This window comes from Blennius ocellaris (genome assembly GCF_963422515.1).
Source record: "Blennius ocellaris genome assembly, chromosome: 9".
NCBI classification, from domain to species: domain Eukaryota; kingdom Metazoa; phylum Chordata; class Actinopteri; order Blenniiformes; family Blenniidae; genus Blennius; species Blennius ocellaris.
Genome location: NC_137658.1, coordinates 16496487 through 16518965, shown reverse-complemented (window position 1 = coordinate 16518965; position 22479 = coordinate 16496487). Strand labels below are relative to the sequence as shown.

At 44.5% G+C, this 22479-nt stretch overlaps 1 protein-coding gene across 1 annotated transcript in view; it reads right to left on the bottom strand.

Moving 5' to 3' along the window:
- Positions 1-9736: 9736 nt before the first annotated feature.
- psd2 (pleckstrin and Sec7 domain containing 2) overlaps positions 9737-22479 on the bottom strand; it is a 39111-nt gene continuing 26368 nt past the window's right edge. The window contains exons 4-15 of the mRNA XM_080502118.1: positions 21045-21242; positions 20699-20779; positions 18594-18742; positions 18227-18285; positions 16422-16511; positions 16246-16289; positions 15920-16110; positions 15754-15824; positions 14961-15118; positions 13975-14119; positions 13294-13437; positions 9737-12945 (exon numbers count right to left, since the gene is read on the bottom strand). Of these exons, the coding sequence (XP_080358244.1) occupies positions 12709-12945; positions 13294-13437; positions 13975-14119; positions 14961-15118; positions 15754-15824; positions 15920-16110; positions 16246-16289; positions 16422-16511; positions 18227-18285; positions 18594-18742; positions 20699-20779; positions 21045-21242 (1567 nt within the window). The 3' untranslated portion in view covers positions 9737-12708. The remainder of the gene's footprint in view (positions 12946-13293; positions 13438-13974; positions 14120-14960; positions 15119-15753; positions 15825-15919; positions 16111-16245; positions 16290-16421; positions 16512-18226; positions 18286-18593; positions 18743-20698; positions 20780-21044; positions 21243-22479) is intronic.

Sequence of the window (22479 nt, the reverse complement as noted above, 5' to 3'; positions counted from 1 at the left end):
ACGTGCCAACGGTTGGCATTGTATCACGTGTATAGACTAAAAATACAAAAAAATGTACAGGCTATGTGATCAGTAGATATTTGAAAGCATGATGATGAGGTCAATGCATCTGCATTATTTTTCTGAAATGTGAAGGCTTTTCTTCTCAAGCACTTGCTCAAAAGTTAAAAAAGAAAAAAAAAACAAACAAGTGGGACTAGTAGTGAGGTGTTTTTTTTCTTCCTGTCACATTCTGTAAACCAGTAGGCTGCCTTGTCCGTCTATCAGTGCGCGTAGACTAGTTCGGGTGTTTTTACGTGTCCCCTGCTGAGTCACCCCAGAAAAATACTCTTTCCCCTTTTTAAACCCCCCCCCCAACACAAACACACACACACACACACACACACACACACACCCTTGACTGTCTCCATGTCAGCCCCCTCTGCAGTGGCCTACACTAAAGTTGAATAGTATCTTGGTGCTTGTGTCCAGGGGTGGGTGACACACACACACGCACGCACACGCACACACACACACACACACACACACACACACACACACACACACACACACACACACACACACACACACACACACACACACACACACACACAGACTCCCCCTGTTGAGGCCTCTTGTTGCTATCTGAGTGTTTGGGAGGCCTCTAAAGTATTTTGAATGCTGTCTACAACAGCACAAGGCCTCCTGTCACTAGAAGCCAGGAAACCGATTGTTTGGAGCCTGAGTGCGACCCCTCCGTCTCCCCCAGGGACCGTCCATCACGGGACAGGTGAACGAGGATTTAACTTTGGCTTTGCTGTGGCCTCACTTGAGCTCAGTGATAGTGATCGGCCGCGGCAGACCCAGAGGGCAGAGGGTTTTGTTGTTGTTTTCACAATGAGGGCCGCAGTCCTTTTCTCTCTGATGTGGGCAGTCTCCCATCTTTTTTTTTTTTTTTCCAGCTTGGTCTTCAAAGCCTGGAGAGAGAGAGAGATGGGGGTGGGGTTGGGCCTTGACTTGCTGTCTGTGCAGTAAAAGTTGTGTGTGTACATCTTGATGGGAGACCCGGTCCAGTCCTCGGTTGCGACCCGGCTGACCTTTAGTCTTGTGCTGAAGTTGTGCTTTCCAATCAGAGTGCTTTCAGAGCTCCATTCACCACTCAGGTTGATTCAAAGCTATAAGAGGGGATTGGGACAGAACCTGGTGGCAGATGTTGTCGGCGTGCTGTGCCGAGTTGGCGGGGGAAATGCAGACAGGCTGGATTGCAGCTTTAGAGGCCTCAGCTGGGTGGAAGTGGCGAACGTGGCTCCAGCAGGGGGGTCGAGCGGGACACGTAGGAGGAGGTGGAGCAGTGGAGAGCACACCCAGGCTGGAAGGGTCCTGGATTCAACATGCTCTTGGGCAACAAGTGTAGGATTGGGGGTTTTTTTGGGGGGGGGGTTGCGTTGGTCTCTGAGTGACAGTGAAAGGCCCGATAAAGCCTGGCACTGCACTGTAAGGAGGACTGAAGCAACCAGCAGCCTACCGCACACCCCCGACCCAGCTGTAGGACCCGCTGAGGACTTTCTCCTCTGCTTTCAAAGGAGCACGGGAAATCTTCCTCTCTTCGCAGAGCTGACTGTAATTCCTCCGCGGCCGCCCCGTGAATTTCAACGAGCCCATTTCTATTGAACACACACGCCACCTATGACTATGTGCCCGGCAAAGCACATCCGAGGTCAACCTGAGTTCATCTTGGGTTCAGCGTGAGCGCAGACTCTCTGAGTGGTGATGCAGCACTCCCCCCCCCCCCCCACAAAGTGTTTGAGCTGCACAAAGACTGGAAACACAACACTCCTCCTGTCCTTCTCTCGGGCCAAAATATAAGAAGAGCTTGAACCTGCTCACTGAGTTCACTTTGTGGTTGCCTCACTCTGTGAAACGCACTTTTTTTGTTTTTTTTGTTTTTTAAAGACGTGTTGTCTTGCTTGGTTGCAGTTCGCCAGGTGCTACGGGGCCGGGTGTGTTTTGTCGCGAGAGTCGGTCCTGTCGTGAAACGTGACTCCCCTGTTCTGGGTCACATCTCTGTCGGGGGTTACGAAGGAAGTGGGGTTGGATGGTGTGTGTGTGTGTGTGTGTGTTGCTGACAAAAATCTGTGATCAAATCTGATTCCACACGTTACGAGAGCTCACCCAGCAAAAACACCTGGAGGAGTGACCTTGCAGTCACATCACATGGTCATTCATCTAAAGGACTCAAAATGCAAAATGTTAGACTGAGGTTGTTTTTTTTTTTTCTTCTTCTTCTTCTTCTTCTTCTTCTCCTGTTTCCTGTTTCCTGTTTTGTGCCGGTGGCGTTCGAGCTGTGCCGTGGTGCGCCAAAGCCATCGGCACCTCTTGTGAATAACGTTTTGATTTATTATACAGCGGTAGCCATCGTAGCAATCCCCTTCCTCCGCCTGCCCCCTTCGTCCTGACGTTAGGCTGCCTTCCGTCTGTCTCCAGCTGCAGTGTCCACGTGTCCCGCTTCTGTTGGCTTCATTGTTCAAACTTCTGGTGACCAGAGCATTCCCGGCACAAAAGTGCAGCAGCGGTGGCGTCACTGTTAAACAACGAGCCGGCGAAACCGATTGAAAAATTCCTTGCAACGTTCAGTCAGCTAAGAAGCTGAACGCGCTTGCACAGATATTTAAACAGAGTTTTAAACTTGAAATAACAAGCCAGTATCTCACTGGGCTGCGACAAGTCAAGGCTGGTGGGACACACACACATCTCCCATTGGTTGTTCCACGCATCGGAGACAACTTTTACTTCTTTCGCTGTGTTGCACAAGTTTTGTACAGCTCTGAGGGAAGTGTGGGTCAAAAGTTTAGTTCTGTACGGCGACGCGATTAAAAGGAGTGCAGAAGCTGCGGACGAGTGCCACATGTCGAAGGCTCAATGACGAGGGTTCGTGGCAGGTTTTGGGACGTTTGTGTCGATGAGGTGCAAATTTCTTGAACGTGTTCACGAGGCGCGAAGACTTTGGCACTTTTGTCGTAGCCGAGTGAGATTGATGCCTTGCCAAGTTGCACAAACGTGAAGAAAAAAAAGTCGATTAGCTTAAGCACCTTGTTGAATCGCCTGTTTATTTAAGGCGGCCATGCTGGTTCTCCAGTAAAGCTTTGAATCGCAGAGATAGCTGAAACCTAAAATGTTTTTTTTTTTTTTGTTGTTATTCGTGTTTTCAGATTGCTAGGATGGCTCCGGCTGTTAGGTGCTCTGTGATGATAGTCCGTGTTTCCTGACAGCATACAAACAGCCACATGTACGCCGCTCGCTTGAGGCAAACTTCCAAGACTGAAAACGTGGGTGGCGGCTCACCCCCCTCCCCCCACACGTCCCCGTCCCTCCCTACCCCCGCCTCTACCAAAATCTCATTCCGGGCATCAACTGAAAGACAGGCTGAACTTCCATAGCAGCATTTCCAGAACCACCGCCCCCCCCGCCCTCCCAAAAAAAAAAAAACACGCTCCGTTTCCTGGTTTGAGTCCCGCGGTCGTTCCATTGAGTCTCGGGGGTTTTAGCCTCTGGTCAAAGCTGAGCACCGTACGACTCGTCACCGAACCAACCGAGGAGCTTGGTTTCCGTTTTGCACACCGAGCCGCAGGGTCCATCGGGTTTCATAGACTGTATAGGCTACTGTCGTGTATACGCTCTGAAGATGCTCTTTCCAGATGTGGAGATGTTGTGAAATGGATCCCGGATTTCTAAGGGGTGGGGGTCAATGCACAATGAACATATCCCATGTCACCGTTTGGTCTCGATCCCTTTACCATCCCCCATATGAGATAATATGTTGTACCTTTCAAAAAAAAAAGAAAAAAAAATATTTTATCTGTGGCGTGCGTGTGTGTGTATATATAAATATATATATGGTTTGTTATATATGATGCTCCTCCTTTCAGAAAAATATAACATGTAAACAGGAAAAACATATTGCTGTTTTTTTCCTTTGTATTTTATACTTACAGAAAGCATTGAATAAAAATGGATAAATACTTGCACTTTAGATATATTAAGAAAAATAAAAATCTGCATATTATTTTTGATAGGGATCTCACATTTAAAGAGTATAAACTACAGGCTTTGTGACTATTGCTGGACAGAGATGTATTGAGTTCTACTTATTGAAGTATATTTTGTCTGTGTGTCAGAAGGTTTACTAAAGTAAATTGCATGATAAAGTAGTGCTACACCGATATTGTTCTTTATTTTTAGTTGGTAAAATGTCTGAAAACTGTGATAACGACCCTCTTGTATCATGTTTGATCTTTCCTCACCCATCCTAGAACTATTTCTTACTGAAATACGGCCTTTCCTGACTACATGACGATGGTGCTTACTTTGGCTTTGACATCGAGCTCATCCTATACATCTCAACATCATCATAACTCGCGTCCTTACACTTCATTACTTTCTGTTATGTACTCTCACTACCTTATTAAATTTCCGTTGATGGCAAGAAACTACAACTGAAGTTGTGCTGTTTTGTACGTGGCTGTCGGGGAAGGGTTGGGTTGAAGCTATGTTGTCTGAAAAATGACTAATCGTGCAATAAAATGTCATTCCACACGTCCTGTGCAACAAGTGTCTCCACATGAAACAACACTAAGCTAAAATAAAGAAATAAAGGGCATCCAATGACAGCGTTACCTGTAAAGTGGCCAAACTTTCTAAATCTCAAAGAGGGTTTTTGAACTTTTATCATAAAGTTCCTCATTCGTCACGATGTAGCAGTGAGTGCTTGCTAAGCACTGAGAACCAGATAACGCTGCCATTGAAGGAAGAAATGGACTACATGGGATCACCTTGTCCATAAATGAAGTCAATTCCCAGAACGTTTGAACGAACAGTTTAAGTTATCATTTCGAACACATTCATACAAGGTGTCAATTGAAGATCACTGCATTAACTGACATATCAAATGCATGCAAGTCAACATATAATCTCTTTTTCATTAAATAAGCCACCAGAATTCTCAGAAATACTCCGAAGTAGATGTGATCACTCATGATTTAGCTCTCTGGTCGTGAGAATTAACATTTTCTGCAGCTTTTACAATGATCTAAGTTGTCTGTCCTTCATGTGAGTCATACAGTGAGCGTGAGTTAGTCAAACATGCTCGCTGAAGGCTGCAGAAACTGTTTGGTGAGGCGACAGGCTCTTGCACAATGAAGAGAAACTGAAGGATCAGATGATAGATTGCACAATTTCTCTTAAAGTTTGGGTTAGTGATGACAGATTTTTGGAAAAACATGCAAAAAGAAATTAAACATTTTCTTCATGAACTCATTGTTTTGCGAGAAGGTTACTTATTATTTAGTTATTGGTTTGTTATGTATGTATTTTACTAACTTTTCGCAGAAACCACTCACCCGAATTGCACGAGATTTCCAGGGATGATTTGTAATCATCCATGGACCAATCGATTAGATTTTGGCATGATAACGGCAAACGAAGAGTCATCTGCACTGGTCCTAAAGATGACCCCACTGATACAAATACTAACAATCAACAATCGATAACATACAATCAGCCCTTAGACATTTCAGATCATGTAGAAATCATCACGTAGGCTGTCGGCCCAGGAGCAGAACTGAATGGTTCTGTAGGTTTGATGACTCACAAGTCGGCTCCGGTTGTTAGAAAATGTCAGACTATAGCAGCATGAGGCTCAGTGATTATTACTCACACTAGAGCAAATACGACTCATTTGTTCGTTGCTGTTTGACGGCAACGATCGTACAAGATAGTGATTGAAAGTGAAGCTCTTATTGGCTTCGGCTGTGCGGCGGAGGGATACGGCTGTGATGTTTCCCACTCTTTCCTCGATCTACGAAGTGATGCTGTTGAATTCGTGTTTTTGAACTGGGGCTTTGTGAGAGCAGTCACCACTACACCAGCGCGTCCCGTGAAGTTGGCCGGGGGGGGGGCATGGGGCTGGCGGAGCTGCAGATCATTTGGCTCATGTGATTTCTGCACGCTGAGTTGTTATTTTGTTGTTGTTGTTTTGTTGTTTTTTTTAAAGGGAGCTGCAGACATCTGCCTCATACTTTCATGTGGTGGAATCCAAGGTAGAGTGGCAGATTGTTGCAGCAGCAGGGAGGAGGACACAGTGTTGACAGAGAGGCATTAACTATTATCACCCAGGTGAGGCTTTTTTTTCTCTCCGCAGCCAGCAACAGGTCACTGCACCAGAAGCAATCAAACTGATGGATCCTCACATTAAATTCTCCACCACTGCGAACAAAACCTCACAACCAGTGGGATGCCAGGATCCATGATGACTCATGGCTGGAGTGGCCCTTTTAAAAAACAATGCACATATTAAGCGCTGATGGTAGGCAGCCGGCTTTTAAAAGAAACCATGTCTTTACAGTCTGAACCTCCTCAAACTGAAATAATTCCAGTGCAGAGGGAGTGAAAATCACATCAGACTAAAGTAATCTCACTAGCTGAAGTTACTGAAACGCCTCAAAATCAGAAATATGCCTTTGAACACAGTTGGAGCTGCACTGATGTTACAGCTGGGAACTAGTGAAGTTCCCAATCAGGGAAGTCCCATTTACCAGCTGGAGAGCATTTACAAAAACTTGCTCCTGCAAAGTCAGTATAATTAATACATAGAAAATACTTTTTTTTTTTTGGTAGCTACTTATTGACAAAGTCACACTGTTTAAATAAAGTTTCTTTATTATAGAATACTTCAATGGGAAATTTTACTTCTTGCATAGGCGCTCATAGGAGCTTCTGGGAGCTCGAAACAAGTTCCCACTTTGCCAGCAGAGAACAACGGAGAATTGTAACTTTTCCAACTTCCCAGTCATGCAGCATGAAGTGAATTAGACACACATCAGCCAGTGTTTCCGACAAATGGAGGGTTGCGCGTACGCAGAAAATCTAAAACCAGAGCAAATGAGTCAGGACAGATTTGATAACATCAGACCTGAAGACAAAGTAAAGAAATTTAATAAAAGTTAGGAGTGAAACAGCTGTTGAGGTCATCTTGGCTCCAGGAAGCTTAAATATCATAAATAAACCAAACTGCACATGTATTATTGAGAAAAAAAGAAATGCTGGATTTTATAAGTCGGATCAGTGCTTCTGCTGCATCATTTTGCCAAAATATTTAAAGCCACACATTTTAATAAATGCTACTGAATTAATGTTGTCCGTGGAGAAAACTACCATGAATGAGGTCATATTGTATTTTGCATATTTATATTTTAAGAAACAAATGGCGTAGTGTTGTTTACAGGAAATACATTTTCCTGCAGGATGACTGAGCTTTTTTCTTTGCTGCAGTTTACATGTTTCTTCTTGAGCATATGCAGAAACGACCCCCAACAATAAAGACGAGTTCATGAGACACTCTAGATTGTTTATGTCTCTGTGTTGCGTGTGTGATTTCATAAATATGGTTAAATTATGATAGAGGCCCCCCTAAAACCAGTGATAACAATAAAACTAAATCAATATATCAGCCATAACGTCATGACCACTGACAGGTAAAGTCAATAACACTGCTTATATCTATCATGAAGAAGTTACGTGGATATATTAGTCAGTAAGTGAGCACTTTGCCTTTAAAGTTGTGTGAAAAGCAGGGAAATGGGTTTTAAGGATTTCGGGGAGCCTGATAAGAGGTTTAATTGTGATGCTAGATAGCAGGGTCAGATTATGTCCAAACCTGCAGCTCTTATTGGTGGACATTGTTTCCTAGATTTGATCCTTATTGATGCACTTATGGACTGAAAGCTGGTGTTTGTGGTTTCAGCCACTAGACAAGCTCCTGCAGCTCAAACTGGTGCAGAACTTCATGGTTCTGATGGAAAGGTGAGCGGTCATAATGTTATGGCTGATCAGTGTAAACAGCAATACACACGTCTCTTATGCAAACTGCTGTGTCACAACAACATCCAGACATCTACTTTCTGAATAGAATTAATGTTGAAAAATGTGTGGTTTTTTTTATATAAATACATACATTCAATAATATGTAATCCTACCTTTGGGAATTCCTCTGGTGTTTTCGTCAAATTGTTGGCGAAGCTTCAAAATATTTCTTTGACCTCGCTGTCCTATAGCCTATCATTCAGCAGGTCTTTTGCATTTTCTTTTTTTTTTTCATCTTTTTTTTTTTTTTGCAGCTTTTTAATATTTGTCGTTGAACCAAAATCTATCTGAACTCATTAGAAACATCTCCAATGTAGTAAAACCCAACAGGAGCTTAAATGACTAACGTTTACTTCAGTAGGCTAATTAGCTTCACATCACTCCAACTAAAAACTCCAACAATGCAACAGTTCATTAAAGGCACAGGCTCGACTTGTTGCTTTAGTTTAGCAAATAAGTTTTTAAATTTAAAGGTTCTCATGGCACTGAGGGCTGCAGTGGTTGGCGCTCTCGCCCTGCGACCCTGAACAGGATATAAGCGGTATAGAAGATGGATGATGGCACTATTTTACTGGTTCGGCCCACTCAAGATACAATTGAGCTAAACTGACATGAATTTAACGCCCCTGTGCTACACAGTTGTTTATTTCTATAGAATAATGCTTGAGCTCTGCGTGTTAAACAAAATGTTAATAACTGAGCAGGTTATCTATCCTATCAATTTTGTTCTTATTTCCAGGCTCGCTCACCCGCTCAGCTTCACATTGTCTATAGTGATATTATGCTGAAAGGGGCGATGAAATATTTAGATTGTGCTGTCAAAAAGCTCAGGCTCAATCTGCGGCAACTAAAAACTCCGAGCACAGCTCAGTATTTGTGGTTTTGTACCTAACCATGTGTGCTACGTTACATGTGAGGAGCTCCGGCGAAAAAGAAGAGGCTTTACAAATTCCAGACGTCGTTTTTCCAGATGCTGAAGCTGAACGCCAACACGACTGCTGATGCAGGTGAAATGCTGCAAATCACCTGAGGAGAAGATGGTGGTGCCTTTTAAGTTTGGGTCGGTCTCATTAAAGGAAGGCTGTATGCATATACATGTATTATTGATTGATAGTAGAAATAAACCCTGCTCCATGTTTTTTTTTTTTTTTTTTAAGTATTTCTTCTATCTGTACAGGCCCATTTTGATCCCATCAGCAACACAATCAGTGTGGTAAACATTGACATTGTGTCCAATTCCATGTATATGATATTTTTAAAGTGCTATGGGAACATGAACACATATCTGATTGTTTGTGTTGCAATTTCTCTGGAAAAATCTAAATAAGGTAACTATTAAAGACGACTTCTCTTAAAATTGACATAATCAATAATTTTTTTTTTTTTTAATGTAGCTCCTGGAACATACCAGGAATAATGGGGGTGTTCCAGAAACTGGAAACTTGGAATATTACCAGGTTTGTAAAGTTCCATTTTAAATGTTATAAGTTTTCCTTGATGACAAGAAAGGGGAACTAATAAAGCTTTTATAAAATCTACAGATTAATGACAAAAAAAAAAAAAAAGTTGATTGCTCATATAAACAAAAACCTCTCCACACAGACTGGGCTCATAAAATGTAGCTAATTTTATCACTAAGGTTTTATACTGAGTCATTCTTTAAGAAACACAATTTCTTGCATAGATACTGTGTTGATTAATATGATTTAGATTCTCAGACCTTTTTAAAATGTTTTTTGAAGTTCCCCCATCATCCTCTTGTACTTTTCCCACTTCTCACTTTTCTCCGGGTTCACGCCTGCGCGTACAGTCACAGTCCAAATAAATTCCAACCACCGTTATCTGTATAAAAGCTTACTTTATGAAGCAAAGACTAGATATTCAGTAAATATGTCCTTTACATAGTATGAGCATCCTGTCAAAAAAAATAATAATTCAGATATACAAACAAAACGAACAAAAAGACAGATCCAATGCTGACATCAAAGTGCCCGAGTTGTCGTCTTCTTTTTTTTTTTCTTTAAATAAAACATAACAATCAACAGTTGTTTTCGTCACAATTCTATGATACAGCACAGGCCTACCCTAGAACATGGGGGAACAATGGGTTAGCACAACAGCCAAAGTGACTAGAAGAGGGGGGGGGGTCTCCCTGTAAGAAAGCAGGTATTTATCCTAACAATACAGCTTTAGAAAAAAGATTTCTGCCTCTCCGAAAACTCAGCTCTGCTTCAGCATTTTGGTCTGTACAGTGGAATCATCCGGCTGCGGGAGTCCCGGCTGTGATTCCATGTTTCCCGCCAGCTCCCGGACGGGATCCCAGATCCCGTCACTCGCTTTGACAACGTGTCCACAGATAAATCTGTTTTCACCGTCAAAAATTCTGTGGAGGTCAGGTCGACATGCTTCGGTGCCACTGAAGGGAACTTACTGATCTACAGTTGTGTCATAAGGGAATTATGTAGAAAGGGTGTGTGTGTGTGTGTGTGTGTGTGTGTGTGTGTGTGTGTGTGTGTGTGTGTGTGTGTGTGTTTGAGGAGGATTGGGATCAATTAAGGTGCTCACAAACAGCAGTACCACCACATCTCCACAACCTCACACAAAGTCCTGAGGCTTAATCTGTTTTCCTCCTTTTGGGAAATAACCGTGCCGTGGAGCCATCTCGCCTCGTTCTCAAGCCGGCGGAGATGCTCGTACTGAGAAACCCAAACCGGTCTCCACTTCTCAGAAACCTGGCCTCCCTCTCACCCATGCGGAGGGTGCGAGTTGTTTTTGCTGCCGGCCCTGTAAGCACATGAAGCTGGAGCAGTCCTGCTGCTACGCTCCACCACCGTCGGCTCCGCTCCCACAAAAAAAAAACACCCCCGTCTCATGGGACGGAGAAACAGCAGGCCGAAATAAAGCCGCCGTTGTGTAGGTCCATGTAACGTGTGAGCAAGGAAGGCCGATATCGGCGAGATACTCTCTCCGTGTTTGACTGTGCGCCGAGATTGTGATGCAGATTCAAACATTTGCTGCTGTTCAACAGCGATTTTTAACAGAGCACTAAAAGATGTAAACGGAACAGGTACGAGATTCAGTATTTCATGCCACATAACTTTCAGAATGATACCAAATCCCAGACCTTACACCGAGTAGTAATATATATATATAATTTAGTATTATTGTTAATGCTTTTCCTGGTTAGATTCTGGCCTATATATCTCAAGTCAAACTGCTGTACCGGTCGCATTTGTGGTTTTGCCTTATTTTAATTGGCCTCATTACGCTCGTACTCCTGAACGTTTGAAACCCCAACACACACACAAGGCAAAATGTTAAATTATGAATACAGTATCAAAAAACCATTACACCCCCCAGACTTTAAGAACCTGTCAAGAAGTTGTCTGCTGCACACATCAACAGTCGTATTCAACTGGAAATAAACAAACCCTGAAGAAAGTTCAGCTCAAACATGAATGCGGCTCCATTGGAGGACGTCTCCGTTCCTGGAATCGTTGCGGTTGTTTTGTAAATTTTATAAACCAACGTGAATCTAAAGATCTTACCAAACCAATGGGCGGCAATTGTTCTGTAGATTTTCTCAAGTATCGTACCCTATGAAAGCTTCCCTATAGGTCATCCGTTTACATCTTTTACGCCCGTGTTAAAAAACAAATAAATAAAAGAGCAGCAGCGTGAATGCAGAGTGAACGGCCACGCTTTCATCTGGACGGGATGATGGCGCGAGTGCGAACGTGGCCGTCGGCTCGTTTCTCGCCGAACATGCTCAGAAATGTCTTCGCACGATAACAACGCCCTGCTACGTTTGCTCCTCCTTCCTGATGCCTACAGCTCCGATACCTCCACATGCCAGCAGACACCATCTGACCCACTCGTACTGTATGCCTTCCGCCTACACTTTCCTGTCCGGCCCTTCATTTTCCACCTTCGCAAAACCTCACAGCCAAACGTATACAGCTCCGTATCGCTCCGTTGTGATGTAACAGGAGCAATAAGGTGGACGACACAGAACATGGCACAGTGTTTCCTGTCCGATATGCACTATCATGACGTTGTCTTTCCAGTTGGATTGTCCACATCTCGGATGGTTTGGTAGGATCTGTATGTTGAGCGACCGAGGAGCGACGAGTGAAAGTAAAGGCACTAAGCCTTTGGGATGGAGGACATGTGGGGGACAGCAAAGGTTCAAAGAGTTCAATAAATAAATAAATATGCTATACATGGGACTCTATCCTTCTGAGGGTTTACAGGATCAAAAAACAGGCTGCGCATTAACACACTGCACTCCACTCAAACTGTAGGTCCACACCTGTGAGCGGCTGAGTGTGTAAACATGAGTTTAAACAAAAAAAAGAAAAGGCCAAAATGCTACAATAGTACCATCTCTACCACCGCTGACGTTTCTCCCTGTAGTGCAGGTCGAGGACCGAGAGGACGGACCAGTCCAAGTCTCCTGCTCAGAGTCCCAATCATGGTTCTACTACCGACAACCGCTTCACTCAAAATAATACTGATGGCGTTGCTATAAATACTGATCACAGTCAGGATCGTTTTTTTTAAATGTGCAATGATAACAGTTCAAAGAGGTGAGGTTCTGCAGGGCCCGTCGAGGGCACACTCCCATCTATTGCTCTACAGAAACCCTTATGATCGGGGGCCTGATCGATTCTGGGAGGGATATTTGACGGCTTCAGAGGAACGGAGGAGCCCGAATCACGAAATAGGAAGGACAAATGCAGTCAGGAGTTGTTTAAGAAGGAGATCGCTTGGATCTGGATGGCAGTTGCATCCTCCTCCCTGCTCCTTTCCTCAGCTCCTCTGTCCCGGGACGGTGCATCCCGCCGCCCTCCCGTTCAGGCCGCCGCCGCCGTGGGCCTGGCTGATGGACGGCGAGGACTGCGTCTTGCGGAGGTGGTACTCGCGGCCTGCCAGGCCGCCCTCCATGAAAAGTCCGCCCATCACGCTGGCCTCGATCTTCTCCAGGTCGTCTGTCTCCGCGCGGATTTTAGCCTGCAGGAGGCTGATGTAGGTCTCATACCGAGTCTTCTGCTCAGAGAGAGAGAGAGAGAGAGAGAAATAACGGGGGGGGGGGGGGGGTTCAGACAGAAAACACATCGCATCAAAGGTCACTGCCACTTTTCCAACCATGAATCTAAATACTTGTGTCCTTCTGTCTCTGTAGGTATGTCTGCTAATACAATCTGACATGATCCCAGACTACTGCTGCTCTCCCCGGAAACACTTCACACACAAAAAACAAACTAAATAGCACATGAGCAGACAGTCCTCGTCTGCACTCATTTTGGCTGTAAATCTGCCACGACAATAAGACAACCAAACCAGCCCACCCCCCACCTCCCTCCCCCAACAAATGGGAGTCCTCGTCGGCTGTACCTCATACGTGAGGTAGTGCTCTTTCAGCCGGTACTCCTCCCACTCGCGGCTCTTCGGGTCGGCTGAGGGCAAGTTTTTTCGGTGCTCCTCCAGCTCCAGGCTCATCTGCTTCAGCTTGCTCTCATGACTCAGCAGCTGCTCCTCCTGCACCAATGGCAGCCCAGAAAAAAAAAGAAGCCGGAAGACCCCGCCCCCCCAGGCCCCAACAGCCAATCAGACATGAGAAGACATAAATAGGATGTGTGAAATTACCTTTTTTTTTTTTTTTTTAAATGGATGAATATGTTTTGATTTAAATATATAGGTCATATTAGCTACACTATTATTCTAAATTCCACAACATTAAATACAGCAAGAATAGCTTATTTGCCATTTTCTTTCTCTCTATATCTGCTCGCAAGCTCTTCCAGTTAGTTTTTCCCCCACTGGCACCTCTGGTTTCTTGTTTGGGATTTTTTTCTTTCTTTTGAATTGCTTAGTTTTTTTTTTTTAACTCTGGTTAATATAAATATAAAGTGAGGGGACATGAATGTGCAGTAGCTGGTGCAATGAACAGTGTGTGAGTGGAGCTCTGTTTTACTCCATTTGTGGGTTCTACAAAGATGGAACACGCATCTATGCAGTGCGTGTCCTTGGTGTGTGTGTGTGTGTATATGTGTGTGCATATACGTGTGTGTGTACCTGGTTGAGTCTGGTGGAGGAGGACGGCAGGATTGGCCGACAGAATTTCTTCATGGAGCCGATGGCGGCGGGGAAGGCTGGCGCCGAGAACAGCGCCGCCACCAGGTTTATCCGAAAGATCCAAGACATCATCTCCTCTTCGCTCCTGGAGGCAGAAGTTACATTACATTATGAATTAGATTACCCAGTTACATCCAGTTATATCCCGGCGGGTTCATACAGCGACGGCAAAACGTCAGAGGGCATCGAGAATTCACAGGCTGGACTTTCGAGGGACATCGTCTGAAAATATTCTAGGGTTGTGTCTCCACTTTGAAGTGAAGCCGGATGAAGTGGGTAAAGTCTACTGTGTTGAAATCCAGATCCTCAGACATGTTCATCATGCGAGTGACTAAACACACCATCTTGTGGCGCAAACTTGTATAGAAAGCATGAACAAGTTGGAAAACTTTATCAGATAAACCACATGTCAACACAAAACTGCCAATGAGATATTTAAAAAAACAACAACCTTAAAATATGATATTATCTTAACTTTACATTGAAGTATATCAACACAAAATACATGCAAATCTCTGCAATGAAACCTGTATGGGAAGGTCAGATTTTGCAGCAGAGAAATTCTGTTGGCAACAGAGATAATAAGGTTGAGCTCAGCATTGAGTCACGCACCACCTGGAACGTCCAAACAAGCAACAGCTGTGCAACCATAAACCATCTGAATCACGCGTTTCACGCTCTTTTTTTTTTTTTTTAATATAACCTGACGAATCCGCCAACCTTCACACAAAACACTTCGGGGTTTTTAGGCAAGATGAATCCAACCTTGTGGGAATTTCAATGACGCGGCATTGTCTGCTTTCTTGTTTTAACGAGTTGCATTGTGCAAATTGAACTTGTGAACATGCAGTTTGCCATCGCCGCCGATTCACGTGTTTCTCAGCGGCTTGGAACGGTCCACGTGAAATGAGGCTGGGCTGACTCACGGTGCGTGCAGCAGGAATACTCTCCAGTCGGAGGTCTTCAGCTTCAGGACGTTGGCTCTCTTGCTGTAGTCGGTGGCTCGGGTGGCGAGGGAGTGATGTATCCGCACCGCGTTCTTCAAGTCCACTTCTGAGATGTCCGTGTCTGGCTTGTACTCATCCTGAGCACCAAACAGGGGAACAAAACACAGGCTGAGATTACAGGTTATACTGTCAAACTGTTGTATGTCTAACTTCATTCAAGACTGCACACGTTCTCATCCTCAGTTTTGTCAATGACATTTTTTTTGTGGCTTTAACTGCATTTGTAGAATATTCTACCAAGTGGGACAAGCACATCAACCTGCAACTATTTATGAATCCTCATTGGTACCCAGATGTTCATAGTGAGGCTGAATTATGGTGTAATCCCAATTCAATTAACCAGAAGAAAGAGGGTTTTCTTTTCGAGAAATACAGAAATGATTGATTCCGTTAAACTGAACATTAAATCACATGTGGAACTGATTTCCTAACAGCAGAGGGCGACAAACACAAAAAAGCTGGACCTTGCCTGGTTTCTCTTCTTAATGCTCTATCACACGCCCACATGCACACACACACACACACACACACACACACACACACACACACACACACACACACACACACACACACACACACACACACACACACACACACACACACACACACACACACACACACACACACACATGCACACAGCAGCGCGCAGCACCCAGCACTGCGGCGGTGGTTGTGTTTCTATGGCAACAGAGCAGAGGACGAGATGCGGTACCTTCTGGAGATACAAAATCATCCCCTTCAGAACCGCATAGAACTTCTTCCAGCCGCGGCGGCCCCTCGGTGCTGGCAGGACAGAGGAGAAACACAAGGTCACCCTTTTTTTTGTTTTTTTTTGTTTGAACAAAGCGAGAAGGAAAAGATTCGAGTCAAACACGCACTGCGCTTGCCGTCCAAGTCGGCGTGGCTCTTGCGGGTCAGCACGCCGTGCTTGTAGGTGACGGCATTCAGGAGGATGGGAATGGCGATGAAAGGGTTACTGCCGTCCGTTACCCTGGCAACACGCTTGCTCCCACCCTCACACTGCTCCTCCACCAGCTCCGACAGGCTCTTCCTCAGCTCCTCCTCCTCACTGCGCACACACAAACACCCATTCACATAAACCCAAGGTGCACGTCCTCAAGTGTGCTTGCTTTTGAGAAAAAAAAAAAAACTTGCATACTCTGCATACTTTCCCCCTTTTGATCAGGACAAAATGCATACTCACACTGCCCACTCCAGCTTCTCGTTTTTGATGGAGTTGTACAAGACCTGCAGAAAACGAGAGAACTCGCTCAATATCATCCTTGTTTTGTTTTTTTTCTCCAAATTAGTTGAACTGAAAACACAAACTTTATTCTGTTGCTAAAAGGGGAGAAAGACAAACATTTAATTTGTAGATACCTTTAATAAATCTTTGGGAAAGTCCTTGCCATTGTTGAGGCCGTCCAGATTACTGATGAACTGCTGACACGACATCTTCTTACCAATGTTCTGAGGGGAAATAGAGACAATCTGTTGTGATTCAAATGACGTTTTGCACATGTGTGGAGCAGAGTGAGTCACTGTTGCTAAGCCTCGCATCAACACAGACCAGCAGTAATCAAACTTGTGGCATGACACCGGCGGTTCCGTCACCGTCCACTGGGGGGCAATGTTGAGCCGCTGCTGTGGCTGGAAACAGTGGGGCTGTTTGGTTCGGCCTATTTAAACCTCATCAAGCGTCAATGTACCACACCTTTCAGCAGCGTTTTAAACCTCTAATCATGAGGCGTCGTTCGAGGAGGAGAACAGCGGGTCTTAGTCAATATTCTCACTTGTGCGTCTGAATCGAAGCTCATAACCTAAATAGAGAGAGGCTGCCCTGATGCATCGCCGCCGTCACACTTTTCTTTTGGGCGGTTGCTGCTTTTTATTCACACTTCATAAACACACACACACACACACACACACACACACACACACACACACACACACACACACACACACACACACACACACACACACACACACACACACACACACACACACACACACACACAATATTCTTGTTTCCTATTCAAAGAAAATTTGAAACGACAGATTTTCTTTTTTTTTTTTTTATAAATGCGTCACCAAAATGTTGTGTGCTGCTCCATGTGCTGTTTTCTTAGTCACAACTGGACACACAGCTCAGTTCACCACCGACTTTACACTTTAAACTGTAGGAACTTTCAATGAATTATCAGTTAGTACGTTATTAGTCATTTTAAAGCTAAATCTGTTTCCTTTTCTTAGAATTTTATTCTCAATTAACATTTTCAAAATCAGTTTAGACTCAAATATGCTTAATCTTACCCAAAAGGTGTTAATTCTCTTGAGGAAACAATTTCCATATGATTCTAAAAAAAAATGTCCCCTCTAAACTCATTGAAATAGATTTTAGTAATATAAATGTATAAAACTTGGCGTGATATAGATGTAATGAAGAACAAATGGAATTGTAACTTGTTACAGCCCTACTTTAACGGCATGGTTAGCAGGAGGCGGAGCAGAGGTCAATGAGGATGGTGTTAGTACTCTTGAGTTTACTCACCACCTGCAGGGGCAGAGACACACCGAGGGACCAGATATGGTTAGCAGGGGAAGGGTTTGAAAAAGGAGGACAAAAGATCGTGAACAAAGAGAGAGAGAGAGAGAGAGAGAGAGAGATGATATTAGTTGGAGGAGGGATTCTCAGTCGAAGCACTTTTCAGCAGGGACAGACGTGGGTGGAGCAGGAGGTTCGAGGAAAAGCGGGGGGGGCATCCGACGTACGGATTGTGTTACTGACGGCCAAACCACGGTTGCTCCCGTTTTTAGAACTAAACAGACGAGACTATTGGAGGAGGAGAGAGAGACAGAAACAGGTCAGAAAGTAGGCCGGGGAGGGGAGAGAGGCGAGAGAGAGAGAGAGAGAGAGAGGCGAGAGAGAGAGAGAGAGGCGAGAGAGAGAGAGAGGCGAGAGAGAGAGAGAGAGAGAGAGAGAGAGAGAGAGAGAGAGAGAGAGAGGCGAGAGAGAGAGAGAGGCGAGAGAGAGAGAGAGGCGAGAGAGAGAGAGGGAGAGAGAGAGAGAGAGAGAGAGAGAGAGAGAGACGTCTGGAGGAGGAACGCCGCTGCTTGACAGAGGAAGGCCTTTATGTTTTGGTTTTAACATACACAAAAAAAAAATAAAAAGCTTCAGTACGTACGTGTCCGTGCAGGTCGGTGTTGAGCAGCATGAGGGCGCAGGTTAAAGTGTGGGCTCCATCTGCATCGACACAAGCTGAGCATCAGAAACACTTACGAAGCAGCACAGAGTACGTCACTAGATCATAGTGTACATCGTCAGCCAACCTCAGCTGCCGACGCGGCCAAGTGATTTCATTTACTATTTACATTTGTGTGCAGCTACGCGTCGAGATTTTATGCAAATGCTGGAAAGTGACGACGCTATCGGCCGCTCTCTATATGGAAATCAGCAACAGTTTGCGTGTGTTTTAAACAGTCAATTTATTCACAGACTTTATGGTGTGTTCCGGCTGTGTTTTTGTTGCACATAACGGCGGCGCTCATTACCATCGTTGTCATCATGAGCGCCCTCACGACTCTGACCTTCAGACGTGGGTGTCTGCGGGTTGCAGTGGCAGAAGCGGCTGGAGAAATGGACGAGCACTCGCTCTCTTTCCTGAGTCTCTCCCATTAGAGGAAAGGCCTTCAGGAAGTTCCTGTCACACACACACACACACACACACACACACACACACACACACACACACACACACACACACACACACACACACACACACACACACACACACACACACACACACACACACACACACACACACACACACACACACACACACACACACACACACACACACACACACACACACACACACACACACACACACACACGTGAGGCGCTTCACACATGTTGAGGTGATGCAGAATTTGAAGGTTCCCCACTTTGCTTCACCAGTGTAGGTTATCCGTGCCTTTGGGGAAGCAATCTGACAAGTCTCCATTTTGCTGCCGAGCAAAGGAAGGCATTTATACGAATGGAGATTTCAAACGTCTAAATGCTACCGAAGTCACATGCAAAGGCAAGTGCTTGGTTTGTGGAGAGCCGCCAACTGTGTTCAAGAGTAGTTTGAATCCCCATTAGCCGAGGGAACACACAGAGCAAAACAAGATCCCCACTGATGTCAAATTTTGTTAGCAGATATGAGAATAATCAGCAGAATTGGAGGCCGTATCCTCCTCTACCGATTGAATGCGACGCATCGTACATCATCGCTCTGTCCCGTATCTGTGGGAGGTAGAACACTCCAGAGGACGGCACGCGTCTCTTCAAACGGAGTTCTAGGAACTGAAAAGGTTCTCAATTCCCCTGCTGAGTTTTAGAGAAAAACGTGTTTTGGGAAGCAGTAAAAGAATCCTGCGGCCCGACCAGAACTGTGAGCCTGGGCTCATCGGGCTTTTTATAAAAGGGGAACCAGACTCACTCATGTTGAAGTGGAATATTTACACGTATCATGCAAAAATAAAACAAAAAAAAAAACACTTATTCACTGTCATAGTGAATGTTTGTGTTGAAGTGCTGCAGTGGCAAACAGAGAGGAAGCTCTCAATGAAGACAAAAAAAAAACAACAACCTTTTTCTATCAACTTTATGGATTTGTAAATTAGGTTAATAATCGTTCTGAAAGCACCGTGTCTCTTTAGTGTAATAAAATTAAAGAAGGGTCGATCTCATATCAACTGAATTGAGTGACTTGAGGGAAATAAAGTGCACAGATGCTTGGATTTTTGTAGTTTTATGAGAATGTGTAAACTGCTCTTATTCAGACTCTAAAAACTTTATTAATCCCCATCAGGCCTGTCGCTCTGCCCAGCTTAGCTAAGAAAGAATGAAAATAGATAGTAAGAAGAAAAATGCCATCAACATGGTCGGTGACAGAAACGCAAAGAAAATGCAGAAAAATATTCAAACTGCAGCGGCTCGTGTGTCTGAGGACAGAAGGAACTAACAACATTTTGTCTTCATTGGTGGTGCAAAGACAATCATAGGTTTTTTTTGTAGCCTTCATGGATGTTTTATCATGTTTCTTTTAAATCCGACTTTAAATTGTCACAGATCCTTGAGGTTATCGATCCTAAATCTGCCACCAGAGATGAAACAGCATTTTTTTTCCCTGCTCCTGTCACAGGACAAGCTTTGTACTCAACAGAGTAAGAAATGCTTTTCATTTTAATGAGCCTCGTGGTTCTACTTAACATGTGAATACGCTGCAAAGCTTGGTCAAAACAATATTTTATCACTACTCTAATGCAATCATGTAGAAATACCTGGACACTACGGTATACTGCAACACTGGGAGTATGCAAGTTTCCTTCTACCGGCATTATTCTACTGTGGTCCGGTGTGAGGTGGCCTCACGAGGCCCCGTGGCTGGAGCCTCTGCACCGCGGGCAGCAGCTGGACACAGCAACACGTCAGGTACAAGGCCGCGGTGCAGTCTGCAGCCGTCAGCAACACTGGCTCACTGCACTCAACACGACAGCTTGATCAGCGCCGCGCTAATGCAACCTGAAGAGGGGATGTGAGGGACACGCATACATACGCACGTGTGCATCTCCCGTCGCGCACCCGGCGAGTGCCGAGTCAGCATCATTACCTGAGGGCTCGATCCAGGGACAGGCCGGAGAAGTCAAAGAAGCTCAGGTACTCTGATGCCACCAACTGGCTGAAGTCGTTACTGCACGGAGACGGAAAGAGAACGTCAGCACTTCGACGTGGCTTTGAGGAGGCATGATGGTTGAATCATGAAGTTATTGTGTTGGAGGATATCAAGGTCTCAACCATATGCTTACGCGAGATTGATTATTTGCTCAATGTTTCAAACCAGTGCATCAAAGCAAACATGTCTTTTTGTGTCTAAATCAACACATTTTCCCTTATTTAATGTGATCAATCAGTGTGTGTGTGTGTGTGTGTGTGCGTGTGTGTGTGTGTGTGCTCACTTCTTGCCCAGGTGTCTGGCCACGTCGCAGCGTTTGAAGCCTTCGAGGTGATAGAGACGCTTGGCCAGCCTCTTGGCGGCCTCGTAGTCGGCCCGGCAGCCGTTGGCCAGGGTGTCGGTGCTCCCGCGCTCCAAACGCTCCAGACTGCCCAAATCGCACTCCTCTGAGTCAGACAGCACGTCTGTGAGGTTGGCATCGCTGAGGAGGAGAACACACACACACACACACACACACAAAGAGACAGAGACACACACACACGGGCAGGTGCCCAGGTTAATGAAGGCAACACATGTCCCGCCGCTCAAAACTACACTGAACAAAGTAAAGAGCCGAGTATGAAAGTCAATCACATAAACATATGTTCACGTACACACAAACGCGAGGCAAATCAGGTTCAAATGACTCGTTATGACAGTGACCCACTTTCACAATCACTTAATGTCCTACTTTGATGCAGTGGATATGAAGGCTGATTATAATGCTGAGGCAGATTTCACCTGCCCCAATCACTTCCAAAAAGCCTCCCTAATCTCAGACTGTGGACCTCAGACATAATTTGAATTTAAGTGCTTTAATGTAAAAGCTAATGCCCTAATTCTGCTCCAGTATTTTAGGCAAATGAAGGCGAGGAGCTGGAAAAGTTGAGCCGGTCGTTTTTTTTTAAAGTCCAAAGAGAAGAGGAAGAGGAGTCTCTGACCGGCCTCAACAACTCAACTCAACTCAACAACTTGCCCTTAAGCAGAGTGAACTTTCCAACGAACTGTTCTTCTCACGCTGCGTTCAAGTACCAAAGCAGGGCGTTATGCAAAAACACTGGCTGCACTTATTCAGCTTCACAGGAGCAGTAAAAGAGAAGAGAAACTTGAATGGGTGACCAAACATGAGAGAACACACACTGCGTTGAAACAATGCAAAACCTGCAGTCTGGATCCTCTTATTCACCATTGTTTTCAGCACATGGTGGAATTAGCAATGTCTCTCATTGACTTTACAAAGTAATGAATTAAAAGCGATCCGGGCCAATAACAAAACTAACATCATTCATTTTTCCTTCATGGCACTATGCTACAGTTGAAAAAAATATATATTTTTACTCCTCTAACCAAAGGTAATTCGTATTTTGAGTGTGTCATACTATCCATCATATTGAAATTCACACATATAATCATCTTTTCATCTGGTAGAGTCCAATAAATCTGTAAAGTATTGGTATTCTAAATGACCAGTGTGACCCTTTGCATCAATACACAATATAATCAATATTTTTAGATTTTATAACTGTTGTTACAGTTACATATATTTAAATGATGGTCTTTTGATTGAGGATTCTAAGTCTGGCCTTATGTTCATTCAAATCTGTAAATAAATAAAGAATAAATATGCAAGCAGAATATTAAACTCCATATAAAATGTACATGAATAAACATGATGTATA